The sequence below is a fragment of the Erpetoichthys calabaricus genome, chromosome 3 (genome assembly GCF_900747795.2).
Source record: "Erpetoichthys calabaricus chromosome 3, fErpCal1.3, whole genome shotgun sequence".
In the NCBI taxonomy this organism is placed as follows: Eukaryota; Metazoa; Chordata; class Cladistia; order Polypteriformes; family Polypteridae; genus Erpetoichthys; species Erpetoichthys calabaricus.
The window spans coordinates 77,220,356-77,246,835 of NC_041396.2; the positions used below are offsets into that span (position 1 = coordinate 77,220,356).

The following is a 26,480-nucleotide window of genomic DNA, read 5'->3' on the forward strand; positions in this document are numbered from 1 at the left end:
TGCAAGTGCCATTTAAAACAAAGAAGAGAAAAGCTGAAAAAGCAAAACAATGAAATTAAAAATAAGAATGTTGCAGTGTTAGAATGGAATGGTTTAAAGTTGTTTACCCATCTTTTGGGGAGGTGATGGAGAGAAATGTCACTAACTTAAGCTTTATAGATAATAGACTAGGGGGCTCCGCCCCCTGCTCACTTCGCTCGCCAACCCCTGGTGTTGGGAAACCCGAAATCCATTGATGTATGTATGAGATATATTGGAGTGTAAAGGTGTAGATGACGAACAATGGAAGTAAAGAACCCATAGCATGGCACATTAGAAAGATTTATTGGAATATTTCTTTATACACAACATTTGTAGTAAAGATGGTGTGTTGTCCTTGAATGAGTTTTCCTTGGTATGGAGTATCTATATAACTTTAACTTTAATGTCAGATGAACGCCGAACTCTATGACTTCAGTGACATTTGTCATTATCAGCTCTGTGCATTGCTTGTTTTCAGGAAGGTTCATTCGTTGATAGATTGCATCATCTGGATCTAACACGTAGATCTGTGCATATTTGCGTTCGTGATTTGGCTCAGGGTGCACTGTTCCAATCCGATGTAATATTTGTCCACATACGCGAAAGCAGTATGGGCCATTCCCAGCTGGTGGCCTGATATTTACCCCGGTAGATGCAAAAGCAAATGAATTATTGTAGGATGTAATGCAGTCCATAAAGTTTTTACTTGCGGGTACATTGTTAGTTAGAAGCTTCCGTAGATATTCAGGATATTCATCTAAAGGAGGCAGTCTAACCTGACCCTTTTGACAACAATGTGTAAACTCATTAGTTATATTGCCAGCTGTTTCTTCAGGGAAGTTAAGTGAATGACAATGACAGCAAATGATATTCATTAATCCTAATGAATGTTCATTAATGGTGGACTCATTACAGAATGCATTGTCAGCTAATTGGCGGAATTGTTTAGCGGCTGTTTGTCGTTCCTTTCTTTGCCATTTATCTATTGCCCCTGCTGTTTGAGAGGTGCGTTGTATGTTTTGTTTTGGAGTCGTGACTCCTTTGGTTGCGTTGTTTGAGAAGCGCATTGTAGGTTCCTGCGTTCATTGTTTTTATCCAGGTGGGCTCGTTTTTGTAGCCCCATCAGTCGAGCTCTTTCTTTTTGGAGCCATGCCTGCTTTGCTTGCGGCATTTCAGACGCGCGTTGTAGGCGCCTGCGTTCATTGATTTTATCCAGGCGGGCTCGTTTTTGTATCTCCGTCAGTTGTGGTCTTTCGTTTTGAACCCGTGCCTGCTTTGTTTCCGCAGTTTCAGACGCGCGTTGTAGGTGCCCACGTTCATTGTATTTGTCCATGCGGGCTCGGTTTTGTAGCTCCGTTAGTCGAGCTGTTTGGTTTTGGAGCCGAGACAGTTTTGCTTCCGTGGTTTCAGGCGCGCGTTGTAGGCGCCTACGTTTATTTTGTTTATCCATGCGGGCTCGTTTTTGTAGCTCCGTTAGTTGAGCTGGATCATTTTGGAGCCGTGACTGTGACTCCATTAGTTATCCATTGTCTACCGTTAGTAATATGGATAATTGCACTTACTGTTAATACGGAGCGTTTTCTGTGGTTGAACTGTTAATAATGCATCACTGTAATGTGATTTACATATGCTATATGTTTTGGACGTGTGAGGATGCCGTACGTTTAATACGGAGAGTTCGTTTATTCTCATTACCCGGACCATGCTGTGTAGTGTGGACGTTTAGTTCAGAAGCGCGTTGTAGGCGCCTGCGCCTTTCGTACTTTCTCACGCCTTCCATACTATCTTTGTGGACCTTTGCGGACTCCGTAGTGTCTTCCATTTGACTCTGGAGTGCAGTGCAGAATCCTCTTTTCTGTGTGGCTGTGTCGTTAGTAGTTAGCTATGGGCGCGTTGTTGCTTCATGTCTTATTTACGTTAGTTGAGTTCTTTCGTTTTTGAGCTGTGACTCCTTCGTTCGCGGTGGATCAGACTTCGCTTGCGGTTTATGAGACGCGCATTGTAGGCGCCTGCGCACTATGTCTCCTGGGTCCATTGCCATGTACCTGCGTCCGTGCCTTCCGGTTTACCATTCTCGATTAGTAATATGGATATGTACTGTTGATGGCACCTCACACAGAAACCACAAAATACAATTGACAAGGACACAAATTCTGGTCTCAAAAAGTCTTTTTTTTCCACACAGTACCTTTTATATAAGTGAAAAGCACTTTCTGTTGTAACTAAATTTCTTATATAGCAATGCAGGTGTCCAAATGGGTGCCACTCCAGAGGCATACTACTACCCAGTGTACTGGGAAAGACGTTGAACCGCAAAGCAGTCTTCCATTGTCCCCCAGGCTAGGTAAGAGAACACCATCAATCCCACCTAGGATGCCCATCCATCCACCAAGTCCTTCATATAGAACAAATAAAAACTTTAGGGTTTAGTGGGAAAAAAAAATCCAGTGTTTAAAGAGAAAACCCGTGTGTGTGTGTGTATGTATGTGTATATTTAGTGCTTTCTTGGGTATGTGAAGCAAGGGGAAACATCTGTCTGTTAGATGCCAAGAGAGAAACAAAATTCTTTACACTAATATGCCATTTACTGTATTTTGTGTTTACAGTGCTGTGCATTGTTAACTTCACTGGATATCTGAACTACATGGTGTGCAATACAGAAGAGAGCTTATATCAATTGCATGAGACAGTTTATATGAACAATCAAGTGTTTAGTTTGATCTTAATTTTTTGCCTATTTTACTATCCTTGTCTCTTCTAAAGATTTTGATATCTTTATATACACAAGCACAGTTATTACTAAAGATTCAGTGAATGTGACCATGATGAACAATTGTAACAGAACAGCATTTTTTAAAGAATGTACTGCTTATCTTCACTGCTTTAATATTTTGATTACATATTTTTCTTGCATCTATGGTACGTTGTACTTAATTTTTGGTTTGAAAAAAATAATCTAAAATCCCTTAGGCAAATTTATTTATTTTGGTCCAACAAGTTAGTGACACAGACAATAAAACATCCCATGTGTAAAATAACAATATGCCAAAAAGCAACTATTTCTATTTTCAAAGTGGTGCTGACATTATTGCATTACACATAACAGATGCCTAAATAGAGCACTGCCAATCATTAATATGGTTAAACACAAAGTATATACATACAGCATATGTATAAATATTAAAATATTTAGTAGGTGGTACAGTATCTAGGTGAGGGCAAGAAGTGCTGGCAACTGGGGACACAAACCTCTCCCACACCAGACCCTAACAACTGGTGAAAAACAAAGTTTGGCAAGATCGATGCATTTCACCATTAAGAAAAGTTCAAAGGAGAACCTTTGAAGGATGATAACATGCATATCTCTAGTGAGTTTGCCAGAATTGGTTAATCCAGGGGCATAGGAAGAAGAGAATGCCGCGTAATAGATGACTTTCACTTGTTAGGTGGCAGCAAATGGATTCATAAGGGTTGCTGGGCAGCTAGGGCTGCTATCTGTTCCAGAAGGCTTTGGAAGGATGTTTTAGCAAGAACAAAACTGACAGGATGAAGAGAAAGATGAAATGTGAGAGAAAGTGCTTTGTGTGATACTGAAATAGGTAAATGATCGGACACCCCACCAAATAAAAAGGGGTCACCTTTGTATAGGAAGGCTCAGAGACAGCTCAGGGTTTGTTGTTCTCAGTTTATTTTGTACATTGGTCACTTCTATCTGCTGTTCCTTACCTTAGTCTTTGTGATTTCTTTAGCTATTGAAATCTTTTTAATGCATGCTTTAGTGTTTTATCACAGCAAGTTGAATGCACAACAGTGGATACCATAGAATACATTTAATGCAGCTTGTTTATTGTCTGTTTGAATTTGTGTGTTGATTACATAAAATGGGGGTACTTTTGTATACCTTAAAATATTACACAATTTAATCTGGAAAAAATCCCTGTTTTAAAATAAGTTTTTAGTAATTCACCTACCCATTTGTAAAAGTAAAAAATAACCAGAAATAAAACTGCTGTCTTCTTCTAGTTTATATACAGAATATGTACAAGATAGCTTTATAGATTACCAGAAATTGTTCTCTTTATACAGACCTTCATTGTGTTTTCTGTGTGAAATTTAGTCAGATTAGGTTTATGGATGTTTTTATTGAGGTATCTATGTAACATTTAGATTTATGTTTTAAATGTATATTCCACAGCATACTGTGCATTATGCTTTCATTTCCAGTTTTCAAATTGCACAGTAAAGTTATTTAGCTGCTGCTAATTAGGTACCACGCAATATGTAATTTTTCTTCTAGGTGTGCAATGGATATATATGACCTCAACTGTTCTATTGCAATAATTTACATATTTTTATCAACCTTCATATACAATATTATATTTATTCACAAAGATTATTTACTTAATGTGATTTAGTTTGACTTCTGTAATTTTACTTCGTCTAAGGCCCAAGAACTGACTGTCTACCTTTTGTGTGAATGAAAAAGGAACCTGCCTTTAGACAATGATGCATGCCTTTGTACCGTATTAGAAAATGGTTATCAAAAGTCTGTTTGTGGTTAGATAATGCAAAATATAGACTTTCATTTCAAAAGAGGAATATCTTAATATCAATGTCGAAGCTAGTTCTTGCGACATGAATGTGTTGCAGATGTAATTTGTTTTCTTATCATTTATTTCATTAGTCTAGCTAGCATGTCTTTTCTATCCATCATAATTTGTAGGTTAAAAGAAAATGCACACTTCACTTTTTTTTGCCTCTATGCACATAAAGCACATTTTTTAAGTAGGTTGCAAGCTATGATGTCATTTTTGTTCACATATGTATCCAGAAACAGGAAGCAGCTTTCAGATAACATCTGTCACCACTTCCTTATACAGTATGCACAAATGAAACAGAGCCTATAAAGAAAACATTTAACTTGTATTAAAGGTGCCAGGGGATTAGCTTGCTCAAAATAATATTTCATACATATATATATATATATGAAAGTAATATATAAGAGAGAGAGAGAGAGTGTACTAGAGTAATCTCTGTGTGAGCTGTCATTCATCGGTGTCAATCCTTCTGACCAGCAAAATGAAGTTTGAGAAAATGCTTCAGAGGAAACAAGGTCGAGATCTACTTCCTTGTAAGTGCTGTCAGAAGATGTTTAATAATTTGCTCTTTAGAAAGAAGAAAAACAATTTGAGTTACAATTGTAATCTTGTTTTTCCATTTTCCATTGAAGTATCAAAATATTTATTAATGTCATGTCAGATATGTTTGCTAAATTAACTTAATTATGCATTTGCAAAGCCTATATTATTGTTTAAAAACTAGTCAACTATGCCATTAGCAATGGGTTTGCCTTGGTGCTCAGGTTTATTATGAGGCCTAATAAGAACCTTATTAGTTTTTCTGTTAACTGCTTTTTCAGATTTGTGTGGTGGGGAATGGATGTTTATTGAAAAAAAAAAGCCAGTTTCAAAATAAGTAGCATAAGTGCAGGGTAATTCAAGTCGAATTGTTATTTTATAAAGTGCATGCTGATATCATATATTGTTGTAGTTTTTTTAACTAAAAATTCTAATACATATTTTTTTGCCTTGAATTTATAGTAAAACTCCAACACAGAACTAAACTTTTGCATATATAATTGTTTAAAGTTTTGGTGAAGTCTGATAACTAGTTGGCTGTGAGAAAGCAATGTAAAATGTGTTCAGTATTTGAAATTTTAGTATGGGTTGATTAACTACATTTAAGCCCTGCATTCACTTGCCAGGAATTTCCTTGCACATTAGCATCAAGTGTTAATGTTCATGTATAGGCAAAATTAATAAAAGTGATTAGATTTTTCTTTTTTTTTATTGCCTTATGGAGGAAAAAATTAAAAGAAATACACATAATCAATTCTCTTTACCTATTCTTGCACTATTCAATATATTGTAGTATTTGAAGTGGACAAAAAGAATAAAGATCTTCTGAAATTCATGTAATAGAAGGTACTGTTAGCCTTATACGTAAGGAACAAATGTTATATGCATGGTACATACTACAATTTTTAAAAATTGTATTAAAAGGTAAATTACATTTTATAGTATGCTAAAGTACAGCGACACTGTGCTATAAACATGTTTTTATTGAGTAATATTAAAATCCTTTTTGTTTCTGAAATCTTGACCTGTATATTTTTTACTCTGGCCTTGTGTGCACATCCAGCATTATTGTATGGCAAATGAGGTGTGATCTGTCAATGTTCTAAACGGTGATAGTAACTTACTGTACACAGGTTTGTCATATTGGGCTTTGTTTTGCTTAAAAAATGTATTTCTTCCTTGTTTAATGTGATTGAATAATTTCAAGTTGATAAAAGTCAGTAGATTCAATAAATTTAGAAATCATAGCTTTGTAAAAATGTAAAGTGATATAATTTAAAATGTCATTGTTGATTTTGAGAATTTGGAACAATACATTGATATCTTAGGTGTTTTGATGGATAAACTTAGTTAACAGAACCATGGGGACCACATCATTTTGAAGCACAACGGAGGTGGATTTTGGAGGGTTACCATAATGTAATAATAATAATCTATGAAGTGGATGTGATGATGTGTGCATTTTTAGATGCATTTCTCTTAATAACCTCTTTTTAGGGTAACTTGAAATGGAAAAATTACTAAATGCATTCCTGATAAGCATTAAATCAACAAGTATGTGACAGTAAATAAAGAAATGCAAAATTGCTGGAAGAAATTAACAATAAAGCAGTTAATTAAAGTAAGCCTATCTAACTCAGTCTCAGAAATAATGTCAACATAGTCATATGGATGGTATTAATGTACTTATTAATAAATATTGGGAAACTTTGTTTTTCATTAAAACTTAATTAAATATGCTCAGTAAAAATAGTTACTCAGCCCAATTGCTAATCGGCATTCCTAAATTGCAAAGGATTTCTAAATTAAATTTCTTTTTAATATTTGTTTTACTATACATTCTTTCTCTTAGTAAATTGAATTTCTGTGTATTAAAATTATAAAACAATATGTTTGTGAAACTCTATTGGAAAGTTAAACATACACTTTACTTCTAAGTCCTGTAAATCCACTCAAGGTTCATTTAATTCAGTGGTTTGAGTCTGGAATTTTTTCTAAAATGTTCAGTTAAGTTACAGTCTTAAAATATTTTTCTGATTTGGAATAATTCCTAAAATGTATTGTGCCTGGCAGTAGATCAATTTATAGACTATTTTCTGCCATTCTATTATATTATTTTCTTTTGCTGTGTACTTTTTTTAAATAATTGTTTTTTGCTATTGGTGGATTGTTTGCTGTGACCTTTTGTACCCAGGACTTCACCACAACCACTTTCTTCTCCGCCTGTTATTCTTTTTTTTTTATATATAATTTGCAGCTTCCCACATTCTCAGTTTATTCTAACAGTTTATAAAACCTGTGGCTGCAGGTTTTTATTGCATTGAGTTTCAAAAATCAAAGAGTGGCTGTTATTTCTAATTATTTAATTACCTAGCATTTTTCTCCTCTTGTTTTGCATTCAGAAAAGTACACTATTAAATATTTATGTTTAAATGAAATTTAGAAAATTTTATGTTTGCTCTAGTTTTAAACACTCCGATGTCTTTTACCATTTTCATTTTAATTCATCTTTCTTGTGAAGGTTATTTCCTTGATTGTATCCAGATTCCGACAGTCATGAGTAATGCAGATATCGGTACAAACAACACTGAGTGCTAAAGGGGAGCTGCTGCTTCAGTGTCATATTCACATGTGTGATATGTAGTGTAAACATATAAATACTTCCTACAATTCAATAAATATTAAGCAAACTTTGTTTGTAATTTTTGTATAGAAAATGAGAAAAAAATTACTTTCTTATTGAAAGTAGGAGTCCAGTTAAAAGCAGACGTTGGTTAGAATGAACATTTGCACCCATAGTGATTCACATGACTGAAATGGAGAACGAGTGGTTTTGGTGTTTTCTTACTAATTAGCACATAACAGAATATGACACTGAAGTAGCTGCATGCTTTTAGTAGTCGGTATCATTTGCAGATGTATCATCACTAATCTTTGGATTCAGTTAATGACATTAAGAATATGGAATTAAAAAGAAAATAAAAAAAATATGGCATTTAAAGTTATGACAAGAATACAAATTTCTGATTTTTTCCTAAACATTAAAATCATTTCTGAATTCAAAATAAGAGAAGACAAAAGGCTAGCTAATTGAACAATTAGTGACTCATTAATTTGTGAAAATGGACGGCTAGGATTGAACTTGAGAACCACCGGTCTAGTCCTTCTAATCTATGTGTGTCAAAAATCCTATTATACAATGTAGATTGTGGTAATGCAGCTATTATTATTGTGTTTTGTAATGCTACATAAATTACAACTATTAAAAAGAATGAATCCTTCTTTTTAAAAAGCAAAGAGAAATATTTGTTGCATAATAGTCACTGTCGGAGTCAGAAAAGTCACTTTTTAAATATAAGAATAACAATCAAAATTTGCATGCTTCATATTAAGTAAAATTTTCGGTCTCCTAGTTTTCTACCAGCTTAGTCTATTTTTTTTTTTGGTTATTTTTTTCTTCTAGGTCTGGTGTTAACAGTAGTGAAATCTTCATTTAACAGTATTATAAATCAATAATATTAAAATACTGTATTCTTTTACATTATTAAAGAGTTAAGCACTTGAAGTGCATTACTGCCCTACATTATTAGTAACCTTCAAACACGGTAGTATCAAAGGGTTAGAGTAGTGCATGTTGCATTGTTTTCGAAATGGGAGTAGAGCACTAATAATTAAGCAAACATACTCTGAGCACTCATTTGATTAATGCTCCTGCATAGTCTTTTTTTATTTAATTTAGCCAGTGTTTCTACTTTACCTGTGTAGATTTCTGTTTGGATTAATTCCACAGGCTGTATAAAATAAAACATTCCTCTGTGATTAAACCACTGATCTCCAACTGAGAAATTGCCATCTTATGTTTCAGTTCTTTGCATATTCTCTCTGTATTGACACAGGTTTCCTCCGACAGCCCAACAGCACACAGTGTCATGTAGCCAGAAGCAAAAAATCATTAATTTCAGTAAACAGTCAGCATTTGTTGGCTACCTGCCTTTTCTTTCTTTTTCCTGACTACATTTGTTATCTGAAAAAAGAGTATAATGACAGAAAATAGACAGACTTTGAAGCATCATTTGAGAGTAGTATTTCAAGAGTGTGCAGAGTTTCTTTTACTTACTTGATTAAAGAATGGCTGGGTTTTGTGTGGTTTCTGATAATGCACAACACAGAGATATTGTTGTATATCTTTGACAGGTTATGGTAATCCTTTTATTTATAAAGTTGTCATTTTGAAGAAATTGGTGAAGCAGATGTGAGATTTTAGATTCTGGCCACTGACTGTTATTTTCGTAGTGGATTACCATCTTTCTGCCATTCACTTTGTTATGTTTTCCAGTGCACATTTTTACAATGATACCAATGATTTGAAACCCCATTGCATTTGAAGTTTTATCTAAGGAGTTACTACTTTTAAATAAGTCAGTGTCCCTTGTTAAAATATGGTTCATTAACTTGCAATTTAATACAAAGTGTAAATCACATTTACCTAGGCAAAATGTGAAGGCATGATTAAGATGACTGACATCTTTTAAATTGTTGTATTTGTATATGAGAGTTCCTTGCAGCGACATAATTTCCTGTCCTAATCTGCTACCTTGAAATAGACTGATTGGGTTAGGAAGTTAATGGATAAAGTATAGTCTATAATAATTATAGGAGAGGCGCTATAATGGTGTGCATGATCTTGCATATTCCTTTTGCATACACATTTTCCTGTTTTTGGTGTGCACATATTTTTGTGATCAAATCCACATAAAGTTTTAGAAATGCCTGGGCATTAATAATGACTGTAAGTTAACGGGAAGCAAAGTCATTTATGATTTAATGTCATAAAGGCAGAATTGTTAGTTGACTCTAAACATTTCAAAAGATATTGAGGAGCCTACTTTTAGATCCTTGAGAAATTGTTGCTGACATGTTCTGCATTGTCATCATGTGTCACTGTAAGAAGCTTCTTTCAGGTGAGAGTCATAATATATTGTCTTTTGCTAACAATAATACTGGTAAACCTATAAGTTTCCTTTACAATGATGGAAAAGTGTAAAAACAGCAGGACCAGGGTACTGTGTTTTCATGAACCATCGATCAATAGAAATGTAATTTTAGATAAATCAGTTCATGTTGTTTTATGATGACTTCTTTCACAAAAATGTATTTAGTTTTGTGAAATGTTAATCCTCAAAAATGAAAAATATCTGTGAACAAATAGATAAAACCAATGTATTGCCAAAAAATGTTTTTGAAAATTCCAGTGTGAATAGGGTCTCTTTCTTCAATGTTCCTTTTTGAAACATTTAATTATGGTTTCTGATTGATGCTGACAACATGTCAAACTCGCAGACTTATCCTTGGCCTAAAACCAAGCCTGTAAGGAAGATCACTGTCTGTTGAAACACCTAAATATGAAACTCTAGATCCTCTGCTGCACTCTGAAGGCAAACAAGCATGTTATAAAAAATGTGAAAATAAACAGTAGTTACACAGTGTTTTCAATCTTTAATAATATGTTTCATATTAGGAGTTACTAAAAACAATAAAAAGCAACAATTAGTGCAGCATCCTCTGCTCTAAAAGACTATGCATTTATAATCTTTCAGTGTAAAGCATGTTGGATGTTTTTGCTTCACTGCTTCAAAACTCAATGAATTGGTGGATAAAAGTTGTGTAAACTTGTGATATAATGCATTATCTTTCTAGCCCACTATTTTTTTTGGATATCTTGTGCATACTTAGGATTTTCATGATTACAAGAGATGAGATGTAAGTACTTAATATTTTAGTAACCTCTTGGCATTGCTTCCATATTTAGTTCAGTTTTTTTTACAGTACTGTTGTCTGCGGGCAGGCTCAGTACTTATACAGATTCATAAACACCACGAAGTATGTCATAAATTGCTCCTCTGTATATTTTAATTTGGACAATTTTGTATTTAATTTAGACTTTAGCTTTGGTTGTCTGCATACTCTAATTATGAAGAATGCTACAAAAAAAACTTCATACTTAAAAGGGCAGGTTTTATATTTGATTTGCTTAATTATTGATCACAGGACACTATATTGTATTTTTTAATGATTCAAGTTGGACATTTAAACTACACAACTTGAAATTTATAAGTAGAAATTTACTTTAGCAGCCTTACAAATAACATCATTTGTTTTATTATACTGATAGATAGATAGATAGATAGATAGATAGATAGATAGATAGATAGATAGATAGATAGATAGATAGATAGATAGATAGATAGATAGATAGATAGATAGATAGATAGATAGATAGATAGATAGATAGATACTTTATTAATCCCAATGGGAAATTCACATTCTTCAGCAGCAGACAATAACTATGTATAATGTTAAATATTAACGTTTACCCCCTGGGTGGAATTAAAGAGTCGCATAGTTTGGGGGAGGAACGATCTCCTCAATCTGTCTGTGGAGCAGGACAGTGACAGCAGTCTGTCGCTGAAGCTGCTCTTCTGTCTGGAGATGATACTATTTAGTGGATGCAGTGGATTCTCCATAATTGATAGGAGCCTGCTGAGCGCCCTTCGCTCTGCCACAGATGTTAAACTATCCAGCTCCATGCCAACAATAGAGCTTGCCTTCCTCACCAAAGTACTCACCAAGTACTGTAACAGTACTTTGACAATAATGCTGTGACACTTGTAGACAGAATAATGCTAAAAGACAAAGATATACAAAAATAAATCTTTTATTTAATATGAGGGAATGGTGAAACAAGGGAGTAAACAAAGTTGCAAATAAACAAAGCCAAAACAAATGATCCTGTTGCCCTTTTCAGGATAAATAATCAGGCTTTAGCCCCCTGTCTAACAGCCAGTTCCTTTTACCACTACTCATCCAAACACAACTCTTAATAACCTCTTTTCAGGGTAACTTGAAATGGAAAAAATTACTAAATGCATTCCTGATAAGCATTAAATTAACAAGTATGTGACAGTAAATAAAGAAATGTAAAATTGCTGGAAGAAATTAACAATAAAGTAGTTAATTAAAGTAAGCCTATCTAACTCAGTCTCTGAAATAATGTCAACATAGTCATATGAATGGTATTAATGTATCTATTAAAAATATTGGGAAACTTTGTTTTTCATTAAAACTTAATTAAATATGCTCAGTAAAAAAAGTTACTCAGCCGAATTACTAATTGGGATTCCTAAATTGCAAAGGATTCCTAAATTAAATTTCTTTTAAATATTAGTTTTACTAGAAATTCTTTCTCTTAGTAAATTGAATTACTATTACAGGTTTACTAAAGACAAGGCAGCAGAACCATTTCCAAGACCCACTTGCTCTAGCAATGTCTAGCTAGAACTATCTCTAGGAGCCTCTGGTGTCACTGCACACCTGAAACATCTGTTACCCTCAGAGAATGAGGTCTCCACAGCAACTCCTCTTCAGTTTGCCTTATCAAAGGGATAACACAGATCCAGAAGTTTCCTCCTGGGACTATATATGGTGGACAATAAAGAATTTCTACTCTTGGCATTTCTCTCTTAGTTAGAGGGTCGGGTAACCCTAACAACTTCTTTGACATTTGTCACCAGTACCTCGATAGGAAACTGTGTTTATTTATAATTACTGTGAAGAGTTGTGAAATAAGCTAACATGTAAACTACACAAAGAAACTCAAAAGTCAGGCATGAGGTCAGAATACAAGAGCACAGCACTAATCTATGAGATGCAAGGGCAGATTATACAGTTTTACACCAAAGACCACAAGTTAAGACGTCCTTTGGTGTTTTCAATGCTTCTGGCTTCACTTGACTGCAGCATGATTAATATTGCAGAGTAATATACATGAATGTGACATACCAGGGGCAAAAAAACTGAGCAACTGAGTGGCTCACCCCAACCAAATCCTTCAGCTTGAGAACTAAGTAATCAGGATTGTCACATGTAAAATACATTTATTTATAAGTCTGAAATATATTATAAGCTATAAAACTACCCCATGACCCTGTGTTAGGATATAGCGGGTTGGACAATGACTGACTGATTGACTGGCAATAAAACTAATACACAGTACATTAATTAAATAAAGAAAAGTTTAGAAGTGTGAATATTTAAATATAATGTTGAACTTATACGTGCATGTAAAATTTGAGAATAAGATGTAAGCTGTCTCTGTTTTTTTTAGGAATCCTTTCATCACTCCCATTGCTTAACCCACTGTAAGACTCCAATTGAATAGAAACTTAAGATTGTTCGTTTTCAGAGTAGCTGACTTTTCCAGTGACATCAGGGTCTTGAAATCAAGCTTCCTGAAGGAAGAGGAAAGGAGGTTGTTACTTAAAATGTAATGATTGCTTAGTCATCACTCAGTGTAATAACTATTTCTTACAATAGAATATCCTACTTATCATTCAAATGAAGCCTTTCTTATAATTATACACAGCTGTGTTTCTGACATATGAGATTCAGTAGGGTGTCAGGTTACCAATCTGATGATGTTATTCTTTGCTTACTTTGAAAATAAAAGCATATTTTGTCTTTATTGCACTTACAGAGTTTTTTTTTCTTTTGCTTGAGTTATAAAAACAAATGCACAAGTTGTTTTGATATTTTGTGTAAAACAAAACGCATAAGTAGAAGGGTTGCAGCAGTTCTTACACGTGAACATATTCATTTAGATATGGCAAACACCACTATAGCTGGAGTAAAATCCCACCAGCCACTGGAAACTGAGCATATTTTGTTTTCTGGTATTTGGCCTAATTTATTGTTATTCTTTATCATGTTTTTGTATGATTTTTTGTAATTACTTCCATGTATTTTTGTTTATGTTTTAGTTCATGTGAGATCAATTATTAATTACTATAACCATTCTAGTTATGCTAGAATTTTTTATTTTGATTCCTCTCTATTTTAAACAATATATGTGGAAATTCTGTAATAATAATAACATTAATATAAATAAAAACAGCAGAAACCAGACAGTGGGGATCCTTGTTGTGTTTGTTCAACAAAGGTAATTCATGCTTATTTAATATTAATTAAAAAATAACATAGTTTGAAAATAAATAGCAACAACAACCCATGGCTCTAGTAACCCGTAAAGGTTATGTATGAGCAAAAATGTTGAGTACAATAGGCTCTGATTCCTTTTTCTGAGAATTCCCTGGATAATTTAGGAGAAAAACTTGAGCTCATAGTAAGTCAGCAATCAACCTTCTTGTTACTGTATAACTTTTTCTCTGTGACTCAAACAGTATTTTGTTTAATATGTTTCACATTCTAATAATATAAGATGAGTCTGTGTGTGGCTGAAATATTTCCACTTTTGGGAAACAAAAATGACTGATCAGTAGGAAATTCATATATATATATATATATATATATATATATATATATATATATATATATAATATAAGAGGAATGCTATTTATTTTCTTCCCCTGTGGGTGCACGTCTTCCCCGTGTTCCACAGGCAATACACAGTCCCAAAGCACAGACACAAATATATCATGCAGTCTTCTTCTTTTACCACCACTCCTCCCTGGCAACCTCCTCCTCTTCCTCCCGATTCTGGCCACTGAGTGGTGGTCGCTGACTCCCTTTTATTGAGTACCCGGAAGTGCTCCAGGTGCTTGATTGGTTGCACTTCCGTGTCAGGCAAAACCAGTGCCCAAAAGAGGCCAGCAGCTCCTGCTGCAGCACCCCCTGGCGGTGCCTGCGGAACTCCACAGAGCTGCACAGAACTCCAACCCTCATGAAGCCCTGGGGGAGTCCGAGGCACCACTGCAACCCAGGGAGGCTGCCATCTAGCATCCAGGGGGAGATACTGGGCTTCCCACCCTTGTCCCCCTGGCAGATGTGGTGAAGGGCTGTCCCGGCCAGGCATGGACCCTGGCCATCCGTCACAATATATATATATGTATATATTTAAGCATCAAAACCAAAAAAATCTATTTGTTTTTTTGGCAAAATTAGGACTTTGCTTTGGCACAAGAACAGAAAATAAAGTTGAAACCACTATCCTACATCATTTAAGGTATTAAAACATATGCACATATGCTGAAAAAATGTAGTACCTAGTTACATTCAGCCCAATTGATATATTTTTACATTTCCTGTTCAGTTTTTAATAATGATTGGTAAATCATGTACTGTAGCTGTTGCAGTTTTTGGTGCATAATGTTAATGAGTACTTAATAACCAAAAACACACTTAATGTAATACAACAGTAAAGAAATGTTGTTTTTTGGTATTGAAACATCTTTTTTTTTTACTGTATTTTATTATTTATTAACAATTAAACAGCCCCTTTACACCCCCTGAGACGTAAACAGGACAATATTGACCAAGTTCATGCCGATTCTGGCATGACATGGTTCTTCAAAGACATCTCAGAGTACATACATCTCTTTAAAAATTTCACGTATTTTTATTAAATCACAAAGTGTCCCCTGGTAGATATGCAGGCACACGGCACTCATCAGACAAGCAGTCACATTTATGTGATCAGATTTCTACTTGTAGTTTATAATTAAAGCAACATGTACTGTATACACCACCTAACAGATTCTTCTGAAATGCTAAATCTCTTTACTGAATCCAAAGGGAAGGCAATAAATGTTCATGCCAACCAGAGACTCAGTCTGTCACTGTGCCTTCTTCTCTGCATGACCTGGTATGACATTACAATGATGAGCTAATGAGAAATAGTACTTTGAGGAGAGACTGAGGGAAAACAAGCTTAAGGGAAGGTTGTACTTTATTACTGTTGTTTCTGTCTAGGAGCCTAATTATCTCTCTCTTTCTGTCTGTGATTTATAGAAGTTTTCTGGTTTATAATTACAACAATAAAGAAGACAACTTTACATTGCTCTGCAGTGTATTTGAATTTTCTTTGTGCTTTGTAAAAAAATTTGTAATTTAAAGCAGAAATTCTCAAGTTAAATTACACATGATAAAACAAGAAAATATATTACAGCACTGCTTACATTTACGAAAATTGAGAAAGAGTTGGATTTTGGCACCCCTTATGTATTCTAACAGTGCTTCTCAGTGTCTGTTTCCTTTAATTAAGGATGCTGTGCAATTTGAAGGCTGCAGTGATGAAACAATGCTGGCAGCTATCGTTTAAAGCTCAAAGTTTCATGTAACATCTACCGCTCTCCTCCTTTTTTATGTCATGTTGTTTCAGTCATTTGTTTGTGGACTTGTGGCAACTGCTGATAACCTAAGGCTAGTTCTGTTCTCTCAAAAAAAAACTAAGAAAAAGTTAAACTGTGGTATTTTATAAAAATATGTGTACATTCATAAGTTTTGTACAATTTATATTTCCCCATGTGGATTCTTCACCCCCATTTGCACTCATAAACTTTACCTATGGTTGGGCCTCCAGGTTTACCCAAGCACAAGGAAATGAGATTTGCCTGTGGTGTTAATTAAGTGAGAACATGAAATAGTAACAGGGTGAACAAGAAACACTGTATATACTGAATAAAAACAAAGTAAAAGGAGTAAGCTAGGTTATGGTAAGGTTCAGGGGAAAAGCCCTGATTAAAGAAAAAAATGGGTTTAATTAAAGTCAATGGATCAAAAACAAAAAAATTGGAAATCTGACTAAATTAATTAATGAGCAATAACCTACAAGAAGCTCATTTAAATATGTTTTATTTAAAACTGAATTAGCCTCCGGTGCTAAAAATGTAATTAACATCAAGCAATGGTATGGTAGATGTGTCTAGCAACAGAAGGCATGGAAAAAGCTTTTTCTTGTGGGCATCATGAGAGATAACAAAGTTCACTTCAAGTTGACAGGTAATGAAGTGGTTACTGTAATATTAAGGAGAGACCAGACTGATATTTAGATTAATCAAGAAATGTTAAATTGTTGTTTCCTTCATGTGACAATTTTTATAATAATATTTTGTTTTTGTATGTCACCTGTGTTTAATGACCATCATTCATCACAAAAAAGGATCAGGAATATTGACTTTTCATGACCAGTATTCCAACAACTTCAAAGTTACCCATGTACTGTATGAAGATGAGATTTAAATGATGCCTACAGTCTTGTGAAATATCGGGTTTGCTGATGTTTTTTTCTTTAAAGACAAGATCGTGCATCAGATCCCATCTACTGATCCTCAGGTTCTGCATTAATTTTTGGACTGGGGTATACATGGTGGATGAGTGGACAGGTGGCTCTTTGAACTCTGGGATTATTGATTGAATGAGGCAGATAATGGGAGCAAATGGAGACATCGTTAAGACAGACAGGAATTGGTATCAGAGCGAGCAGGGGTACACGAGCAAACTGTAATGCAAGATCATAGTAAAAGCAGAGGTGAGGAGGTCAGGAATGCAAAGTGGTTAAAGTATTGTGTTTACAGGTAAAAAGACATCCAACACTAGCGTAAGACAGGGACTGACTTCTACATGACTACAAAGCAAAGCAGTTGTGTGCATTGACAAGAATTCTGCTGCTCTGAAAACAGATGTGTTGTAGGGAAAATACTTTATACCTTGATTCTGTTATTTTTGAAAATAAGGAAAAATGATTACTGTTGGATACAAACATGCTGAATGCATGTCATGAATGCATGTACACAGGTTCGTGTGAGAAGTTAAAACTGATGCAGATATCTTCTTGGTAAAGAGTGTTGCCTTTTTATGTTTTACAGGAATGCTTTGTAAAATTTAGGCATGGCAAATAAGGAGTAGTCTTTTAAATACAATTTACTTTTGGTGTGGAGCTGAAGTTATATATTAATCAGCAAAAAAGTTATTATTGACATATACTTAAGAATAGAGCAAAATACATGTGCTTCAGAATTATTTATATGGTAACAGGCTAATTTAAAACAGTGGGGAACTAATGATTGTTGGCAGATTTTACCAGTAACTTAATGCATATAATTTCAAAAGCCATTGATTGCAGTGAAGTGTTTCATCCAGTACCAAAATGATTGGTAGGGTTCATTTCCTAATGAGAGATGCTACAATTTAATTTGCTATATGAATATTCTGGGTGGCACTGCATTTTAATATAGCTGCATATAGGTTTAATTAAAGATCAAGTTGAAATATCATCTTGCATTTTATGTAATTAATTGGATTATTTTGAAAAGTGTTAAAATGTTCTTCTACTGTTGCTTACAATATAGAATATGGTAAACTTTCTTTACAAAATCCTTTTGCAGATTTACACTAGAAATTAAATTGCTGCTCCACAGACTGCTTGTTGTGCATGCTGAGTTGGTTATATCACCCACTTGATATCAATTTACATGCAGAGATCATTAATTTAATTTTTAAGTCTTTTAAAAACACATTGGTATATTCCTATAAATCTTATATTTCATCATAATGAAACAATTGGACATTAATTATGTAAAGATGAGTATATACTTTAGGCACTGCCAATAAATTGCCTTTGCATGTATTTTTTCACGTGAGTGTTTTAGGTACTGGGCAACATGTTGGCACAGCGTTTAGAGCTACTACTGCATACCTCCAGGGGCCTCATGTATAAACGGTGCGTATGCACAGAAATGTTGTGTACAAATGTTTCCACGCTCAGATCGCGATGTATAAAACCTAAACTTGGTGAAAAGCCACGCACATTTCCACGGTACCTCATACCCTGGCGTACGCAATTTCTCCACTCGGTTTTGCAGACTGGTGGCACCCAGCGTCAAAGCAGTGCTACTGTTCCTGTGTGGTTACCCTTTCTTTCTTAGACCCACATTCCTGATGCGGCTCTATAAATACACTGAAACTAACTGCATATTGTTTATTAGTGTAATGCATCTGATTGTAATTAACTTGTAGCGATATAATGGTCCATAGTATTCCAAATACCATAACTGCTTTAGCGTTGTTACTCTCACTGCACCTTCTTTTTCTTTCAGCTGCTCCCGTTAAGGGTTGCCACAGCAGATCATCTTTTTCCATATTACTCTCACTGCACCACTCGGAGTATTTATATCACTGTATCTGAGTGGGGAATCACAGCAGCAGCTGATCGGAAAGAGAACTATCGGTATACAGCATCAAGCAAATGCTTCAAAGCCTTTCCTGTACAGACCTCGCGGTTCACAAACAGTTTAATCCCAAGAACTATAAACGCACTCAATCAAGTGCTTCTTGTAGAACTGTTTGTACTTATAAGTACAATTACCTCACTGTAAACTTGCACTACAGTTATAATATTGCACAACCTGCGCCACTTTATAAAGCGCTTATGATGACGATATCATTTTTAAAATGAAATGCAGTAAAATATGTTGATTATATTATACAGGTAAAACTTAAATTTTAAATAGTTTAAATAATTTTAAATAATTTAAATAATCAGTATTGTTAATAATTAAACATGTGAGGACACGGTGCCGCAGCACTAGCTAGTTCATGGATTGCTCCTGCCTTGCGCTGTATTCTTGCTGGTGCTGACGCGACACTGGAAGGATAGACAGATAGATAATTAAACATGTACTATGAAGATATTTCAATGTTCCTTAAAAGTTTTGAAGAATCAGCGTTCTAAGCTTACAGATGGCTTAACGTCTATTACAGAGCTGATTGTGTGGCGATTGGGTATTTGGATAAAGAAAAGTAAGGACAGGAATTGGAGGTTAGTACATTTGAAAGAGACTGTACTTCTGTAATAAATTATTTCATCGAAGGTCGCGCATGGCACATCAAGCCTCTTGTGTGAGATATGAGCAATTACTGCGCCATCGTGTTCCCATGTTTAATAACATGCTTTCATTCATATCATCATGAAAAAGATATCACGTATACCTCTCACTATTTTAATTATTTAGAGAGCTGTAATATCACGAATGTAATGGATTCTGTGTGCTGTCGGAGAAAGAGAAAGAACGGAAGCACGTAGTGATTCACACACACAGAGCATAGAAGATCAAATATAGAACAAAGCATTTAACGTGCTACTTTAGTTACGATGGGATTTGAGAACCTAGCAAAATAAATGATTTTAAGATTAAGTTTATGATGTTCTACTATAATGACAAAATAAACTACGTGATTAAAATGGAAATTTCGAGATTAAAGTTGACATTTTGTGCTTTTTTCCCCACTGTGTGCCTATTTTTTTTCACTGTACCCTAGTAAGCTTTCATATGACACTCGGACAGTGGGCTACAACTTGCCTTTTCACGGCGACTTTGATATGTAACAACTTTTTTTTTTATTTCGGGCACTGTGCGACACTCCGACACTATGTCACTCGATCAACTTCCTTTTGTTGATTATACCACTGTTTAAACCAACAAATAGTACGTTTTTCCTTTGCCTCCTCTTGGTATTCGCTGAAATTCTTATATTTTCCCCCGTGCTTTTCCCATTGTCTTTTCACAGAAGGCTATTTATATTGTATTTGCATATTCAAAGAGGCGTAATTCGGGTAGGAGTTGGGGCGGGACAGAAGGCGCGTGCACGTGCATTACTTTTCACGCTGATCGGGATTTATGTAGCAGAAGAACGTGGAAGTTTGTGTACGCACAGATTCCTGCATCTGGATTTTTCTGTGCGTGCACACATTCCCGCTTTTGTGCTTACGCCATGTTATAGTGTGAGTTCTACGCACGGCATTATACTGTACATGAGGCCCCAGTTGACTGAAGTCACATCCCAGTCTAGTCACGCCATTGTGGAGTTTGTGGAGTTTACATGTTTCCCATGTGTCCCTGTCATCTTTCCTCCAAGTTCTTAGGTTTTTGTTCCTTATCCTAAAAATGTAATTGTTTGAGTAAGTGAGGTTGAGTGTTGCCTGCAATCAAAAGACACTCTTTGCTGCCAGAAGTAGGGTCCAGCGCTCAGGGTCTCTGAAACTGGATTCAGTTTATGAAAGGATGACAGGGTTTTATATACCAAGATGTAGATGTACTATACATTGCAACATCACAAAACCTTTCCAGGCAAAGGACTTTAGACTTGGCAAAAATGAAATTTTACCCCTTCTATAGCTAGAACCTACAGATTTTCCAGATTAGGTTTACATTGACATATACTGTACTTTATACCACAGCTAACAAACTGAGTTTTGATGTACCTTCTTTCCTGTAGTTCACCATTCCAGCATTTACAGGTATGGAGCAGGTCTTAGCCTGTATTAAAATGTATTAGCCTTTTTCCTGTTGAGAAAAGCCTGTACACTACTAAAGATTAGGTTACATTTAAAGCACATGAACAAGCAAGATCTGTCAGAATGACATTGTATTTGACATTAATTCTGTTCAAGATTGCGTTTTTGCATAAATTAGTTACTTCATCTGAACCAAGAAAATGTTCTTTGTGTTTATTTTTGCATTTAAAACTCTACCTGCATTGGTGTAAATAAATGTGAGGTTTGTTTTTTGAATAGCTGTTTTAGATTATAATTTGCCAATGTATATTTTAAGTAAGTCCATTGGTATAAGTAAAACTGAATGTATTTTTCATATTTTCCTAGTTTGCTGGTTTAAATAATTCATGAAAATGCATATTAATATTTGTACGTAAATTATTAGCACAAATTCAGTACACTATAGAAGTCTAACTGTCACTCTTCATGGCATGACATGACTTGTTTTATAACAAAATTATGGAAGAATGTAAGGGAAAAAAAAACACAGGGCATCATCAAAACAAAAATTACAACAGGCCTAAGTTGCTTGGGATATTAAATAGCACCTCTAGTGCTAGTGCCATTTAAGAAAAATGGTTTGCAACTCTGGAACAGTCAAACTTGAATCTAGATCCTGGGAAAATATGTATTTTTGTTCTAATAAAGACTATCTTACTTGTATTCATACAATTGCTTATTATGTTTTCAATCAGATATAGTTTAATTCATTTCATTGTAATGACAGGTTACATGTTTCCTAGTCAGGGTGATAGTCTATGTCAGGGCCTACACACACACACACGCACACACTTGGTAGGTACTTGCATGTTTTTAGAGATATGAAAGGAAGGCCTGAGTAACAGGAGGAAAACCCATACAGACAACAACAATATGCAAATGTGGTACTCCAGATCTATTAAACAGCAGCACTAAACACCACCCCACTCTGCCACCTTCCTCTAGTATTTGTTCAGAATTAAAGTATGTAAGTTTTAGAGTTGTCATCTGTCAGTGTCATTAACTAGACGAGTCAGTTTCTGGGCCCGTGATGCTTTACATATACTTCTTTTTAATATGCACTTACACTGACCATTCTAATTATGTTATATTGACATGGAGGAGATAATAATCATTTAAAAGTAACTCGTTCTATTGTAGAACACTATGTTGAATAGTTAATTAACTATGAAATTCAAATTGCATTGCTGCAAGGGGAAACTATTGATGTAAAATTTTGAAGGTTTGAGCAATGATATTTTACCCCTTAATCAGAATAAAGAAAACAAAGCCTCAGTAATTTAATATTTGCAATAAGCATTTTCAACAACGTAGATGTCTTGTCTATAAAAATCTATAATTTTTAAAGAGTATTTCTAAATGTGTTTCCTGTCAAATATCAGTTTCCACTGTGTGTTCACTACTTGTAGCATAGTTTCCAGGTGCATTCTACTGTTTTAAGTTCAAGTTTATTGTAATGTGCACAAAATTCAATAAAATTCTTGTCTGAATGTCTTCCACAGTCTAATAACATCAATAATTTACCAATAACAGACAAAAATAATGAAAAGACGATGAAAATCAAATATTGAAACCAACATAAATCATATAAAAAAAACAATTATACAGTTGTCGGCATGAGTGGCTTTTGGGTGACCCTATTTGTTACCTGTGAATTAAAACGGTCTCTGAATCTACTGGTGCCAGGGCTAATGGACCTGTACTGTTTGCTAGAATGGAAAAAGGAGAAAAGTGACTATGCATGATACCTAAGATCTTTAATACATAATTTTATTGAAAAACTAGGGGGCTTTGCCCCCTGCTCTCTTCACTCGCCAACCCCTGGCCAGCACTTCGCACTAGCCTTTTTGCGGTATGATCCCCATGAATGTAAAATTTAAACAGATTTTAATTTTCATGTGAAGTGTTACATTTGCATCCACGCAACGTATAACTGCCCATGATTGCATTTCGTTTCTTTCTCTCTATTAAATGACATTTTTGAATGTTTGGCTCTGAGATTTGTTAATTGTCTTTGCAAAAGCTATTCTAATGGGAAACTGTTAACATTTTAATACGAATGGCATATCAAGATCTCCTTTGTTGTCTAATGTTATCCGCAGGAGATATACTACATTACCTTTCTCGGATAGATCCTTCTTTCTATAGTAATTCGTGCGGTGGAAGACCGGATGGTGTTAACGGTTGTAGATATTCTTTGTGATATTGTAAGTTGTTGTTTTCATCTTCTGCACGATCACCACCAACTGTTTCAGCATAGTCTATTGATACATGTTTAACCATTTTGCCGTGTTACCGATCGGCATTTTTGGCTTAAATTCGTTTGACTTCCTCGTTTCTAGGTGCTAGGATTGCCCGTGTACTCAGTTCTTCTGTTGATAACCATTTGTGATGAAATTTTTCAATAAGATTTGGATATAATACGTCTTCTTTAATTGGGAACTTAAAGTGAGAAAAACATTACAATTTATAAGAGCTGAGAGCGTAAGAAGTGTGTCTGAGAAAAGCATTCACAATACTGAGAGGTGCGAGGACCATGGTCTTGTTTGAAAATGGTTGTAAATAGGGCGTAACTTGAAAGAATCTAATGGCAAAAGTCACCGCCTCGCAGGACTTGCTTCCAAAGGTTGTAAGTATGATGTGACTTGAAAGAATCTCATGTTAAAAGTCTCTGTCTCGTGGGACTTCAATCCAAAAAGTCTCTTCAAAAGATCACATCTCATCACAGGATAAAAAGTTTCGTCTCCCAAGATTTTTTTATTATAATAGAGAGACATCAAAGCACAGGTGGTGGAGGTATAAAGAGATCTAGCAAGGTTGGCAAAATCAGAAATCTTTACTTGCCTCATTGTTATAATGGTCCTTTTTAATTTTCTCACAGTTATATGGCATGGATTATTCACTTTCACACTAAAAACCTTTCTATCTCATTTCTCCCTACTCTGTTTTTGACTAAACAAGTAACTTTTAATTTTGGACCTAAGTAGACCTGACATTGTAGGTGAACCCTAAACTGACTTAGGCACATTAAGCGACTTCTAATTTTAAGATATATCAGGTTTTCCCTGTTTAGGGTGTCAATAATTGCTGCACCCTGTTATTTTACATGACTAAAAATCTTTGTGCAGTCAAACTACGAGACTGGTGATAACTTTCCAGCACATCTGGGCTCACCCCTTTTTCTGACATGCTGTTCTATGGAGCCGGTACAGCATAAATTATTAACATGTATGGCCATGTTTTCTTTTTAGCCATTCTTTCATGGTATGTAAAACACAAGACATCAAACATACAAGATTTTCTTCTGTCTGTTATTCCTCATTGCTCATTTTACGAATTGTGATTCCACATGAGCATTCATTGGTTATTACCTTTCATGCACACAGTGCATTGGGTAGGCTAGTCTACGTAACTGGCCCAACTAATTAGACTACAAGGCCCATTGAATAATGAAGTTTTAATGCAAAAAATATCCTTTGGCATTAAAAAATCAAATGCATATAATTCTTGGAAACAAGATCAGAATTAATTTAATTCTGTAAAGGAAGTTCATTTTGACTAATGTTTGCCCATAGTAATCAAAATGGCTGTCTTAAGATTTGGTTTGGGGAACAGGCCCCACCTTAAAGCACTAACAGGCAGCAGTCATTGATATATCTGGATAGAATTTCTTATGGACCAACTACCAACCCTTTCTTCTGGTGTCAAGGGATGTACCTCAAAGACTTGACACCTTAAGACTGTTTCAGTGATTAGTAACTTCCAGTTCTCTTACTCTATCTTTTATTTAAGGAGTCAAATATTTTTGATAATTATTGAAATGCTTGATCTTTGAAGTATTTCATTGGCCTTCAATATGTTGTTTTGAGGGACAAATGAGCAACAAGCAAGCCCCTGATATTATTTTGTTTATCCTGAAGGGCCTGGGCAGTCTCTGTCTGGGACACTCTCAATAGTTAAACCACCTCCTTGTGGTCCTTTTTTGTCATATTGACTTTTAGAGGAGCTCTGAGTCTCCACTGTAAGAAATTCTAACTTTATTAACCGTTTTCTTTTGATACCACTGGTGATCTATTGTCACAGAGCCAAAGTAACTCTTACCATTACATATTGTTTTTTATATTTTAGATTGTTGTCCTTGATTAGATCATCACACAAACATACCGTACATTTAAAATAGAGTTTCTCAAAGTAAAATTATATGGCCATGAACTTTGTATTAAATTATAGGACCGTATGTTGGTTCTAGTTAATAGCACTAGTTGACCACTATATGCTTAGTGCTTTTATATGTTTGTGTATAGACTTGAATTGGGCCTTCTACTTGTCAACTGCTAAAATGATGTAGGTTAAATTTGTAAGGCTGTAAATTATTTTATTAAAAAATCCTAACTGTAGCAAATGGTATCTACTCAAAGTAAAGACTAAATGATCTTTATGCTAAGCCACAAAAATTGGTTTAATATAATGGTTTATTGTGTCAAGTAAACATGATAAAAACAACTGAAGTGCACTTTAGCTGCTTTCATCCCTTCATTTGATAAAACCTAAAATATGCAGGTCAATCTAATGACATGTCCAATCAAATGTTCACAATTACAAGCAACAGAAAATACAGGAGACAAATATTTTAAAGTTCCCTGATAAAACACAGAAAGCAGCATGTCTTGCTGCTCATCACTTTACAAAAAACAAATAGGCTAGTTTACTTGGGTGAAAAACTATTACCATATGCAATCATATAAATGTGTAATCTGTGTTCAATACAGAATGTTTTACTCAAGACCAAAGCTTGAATGCATTCTATAGATATGGGAGTACTTGATCAACTGAATTTTCATTTGAATTTGATTAATCTACTTACTCTGTCTAGCTGTTTTAACTAATAGTCTTATTTCAGCATATATGGAAGAGACACACATGTAAGAATGTTTTGTTTTGTATGGAATTGCCTAATTAATGTTGTTTTGTATAGAATGAGGGATTTAGCCAAGCAGCTGTGAGTGACAGTTAAGGTTTTGTAGTTGGTTTAGTTACGATTGCTCATGATGTGCTCTGCTGGTATACACTTGTTTCCAATAAGGTGCTCAATGCAATGGTCTAGCAAAATTATGTTAGTGACACCATCTCTCTTTTTTTTTTCTTTCTAGGTATTGATAGACAGAACTTTATTTGTGCCCAAGGGGAAATGAGGC

General features: G+C 34.8%; 1 protein-coding gene across 3 annotated transcripts in view; it reads left to right on the top strand.

The window, feature by feature from the left end:
* The window catches only part of asxl2 (ASXL transcriptional regulator 2), a 315,486-nt gene that overhangs the window by 212,042 nt on the left and 76,964 nt on the right, over nucleotides 1-26,480 (top strand). Inside the window, exon 1 of one of the 3 annotated variants that reach the window (XM_028796940.2) lies at nucleotides 4,940-5,152. The exons of the other annotated variants lie outside the window; for them this stretch is intronic. Within the exon in view, the coding sequence (XP_028652773.1) occupies nucleotides 5,101-5,152 (52 nt within the window). The 5' untranslated portion in view covers nucleotides 4,940-5,100. Of the gene's footprint in view, nucleotides 1-4,939; nucleotides 5,153-26,480 lie in introns of those variants that run through there. 3 annotated transcript variants of the gene reach the window in all.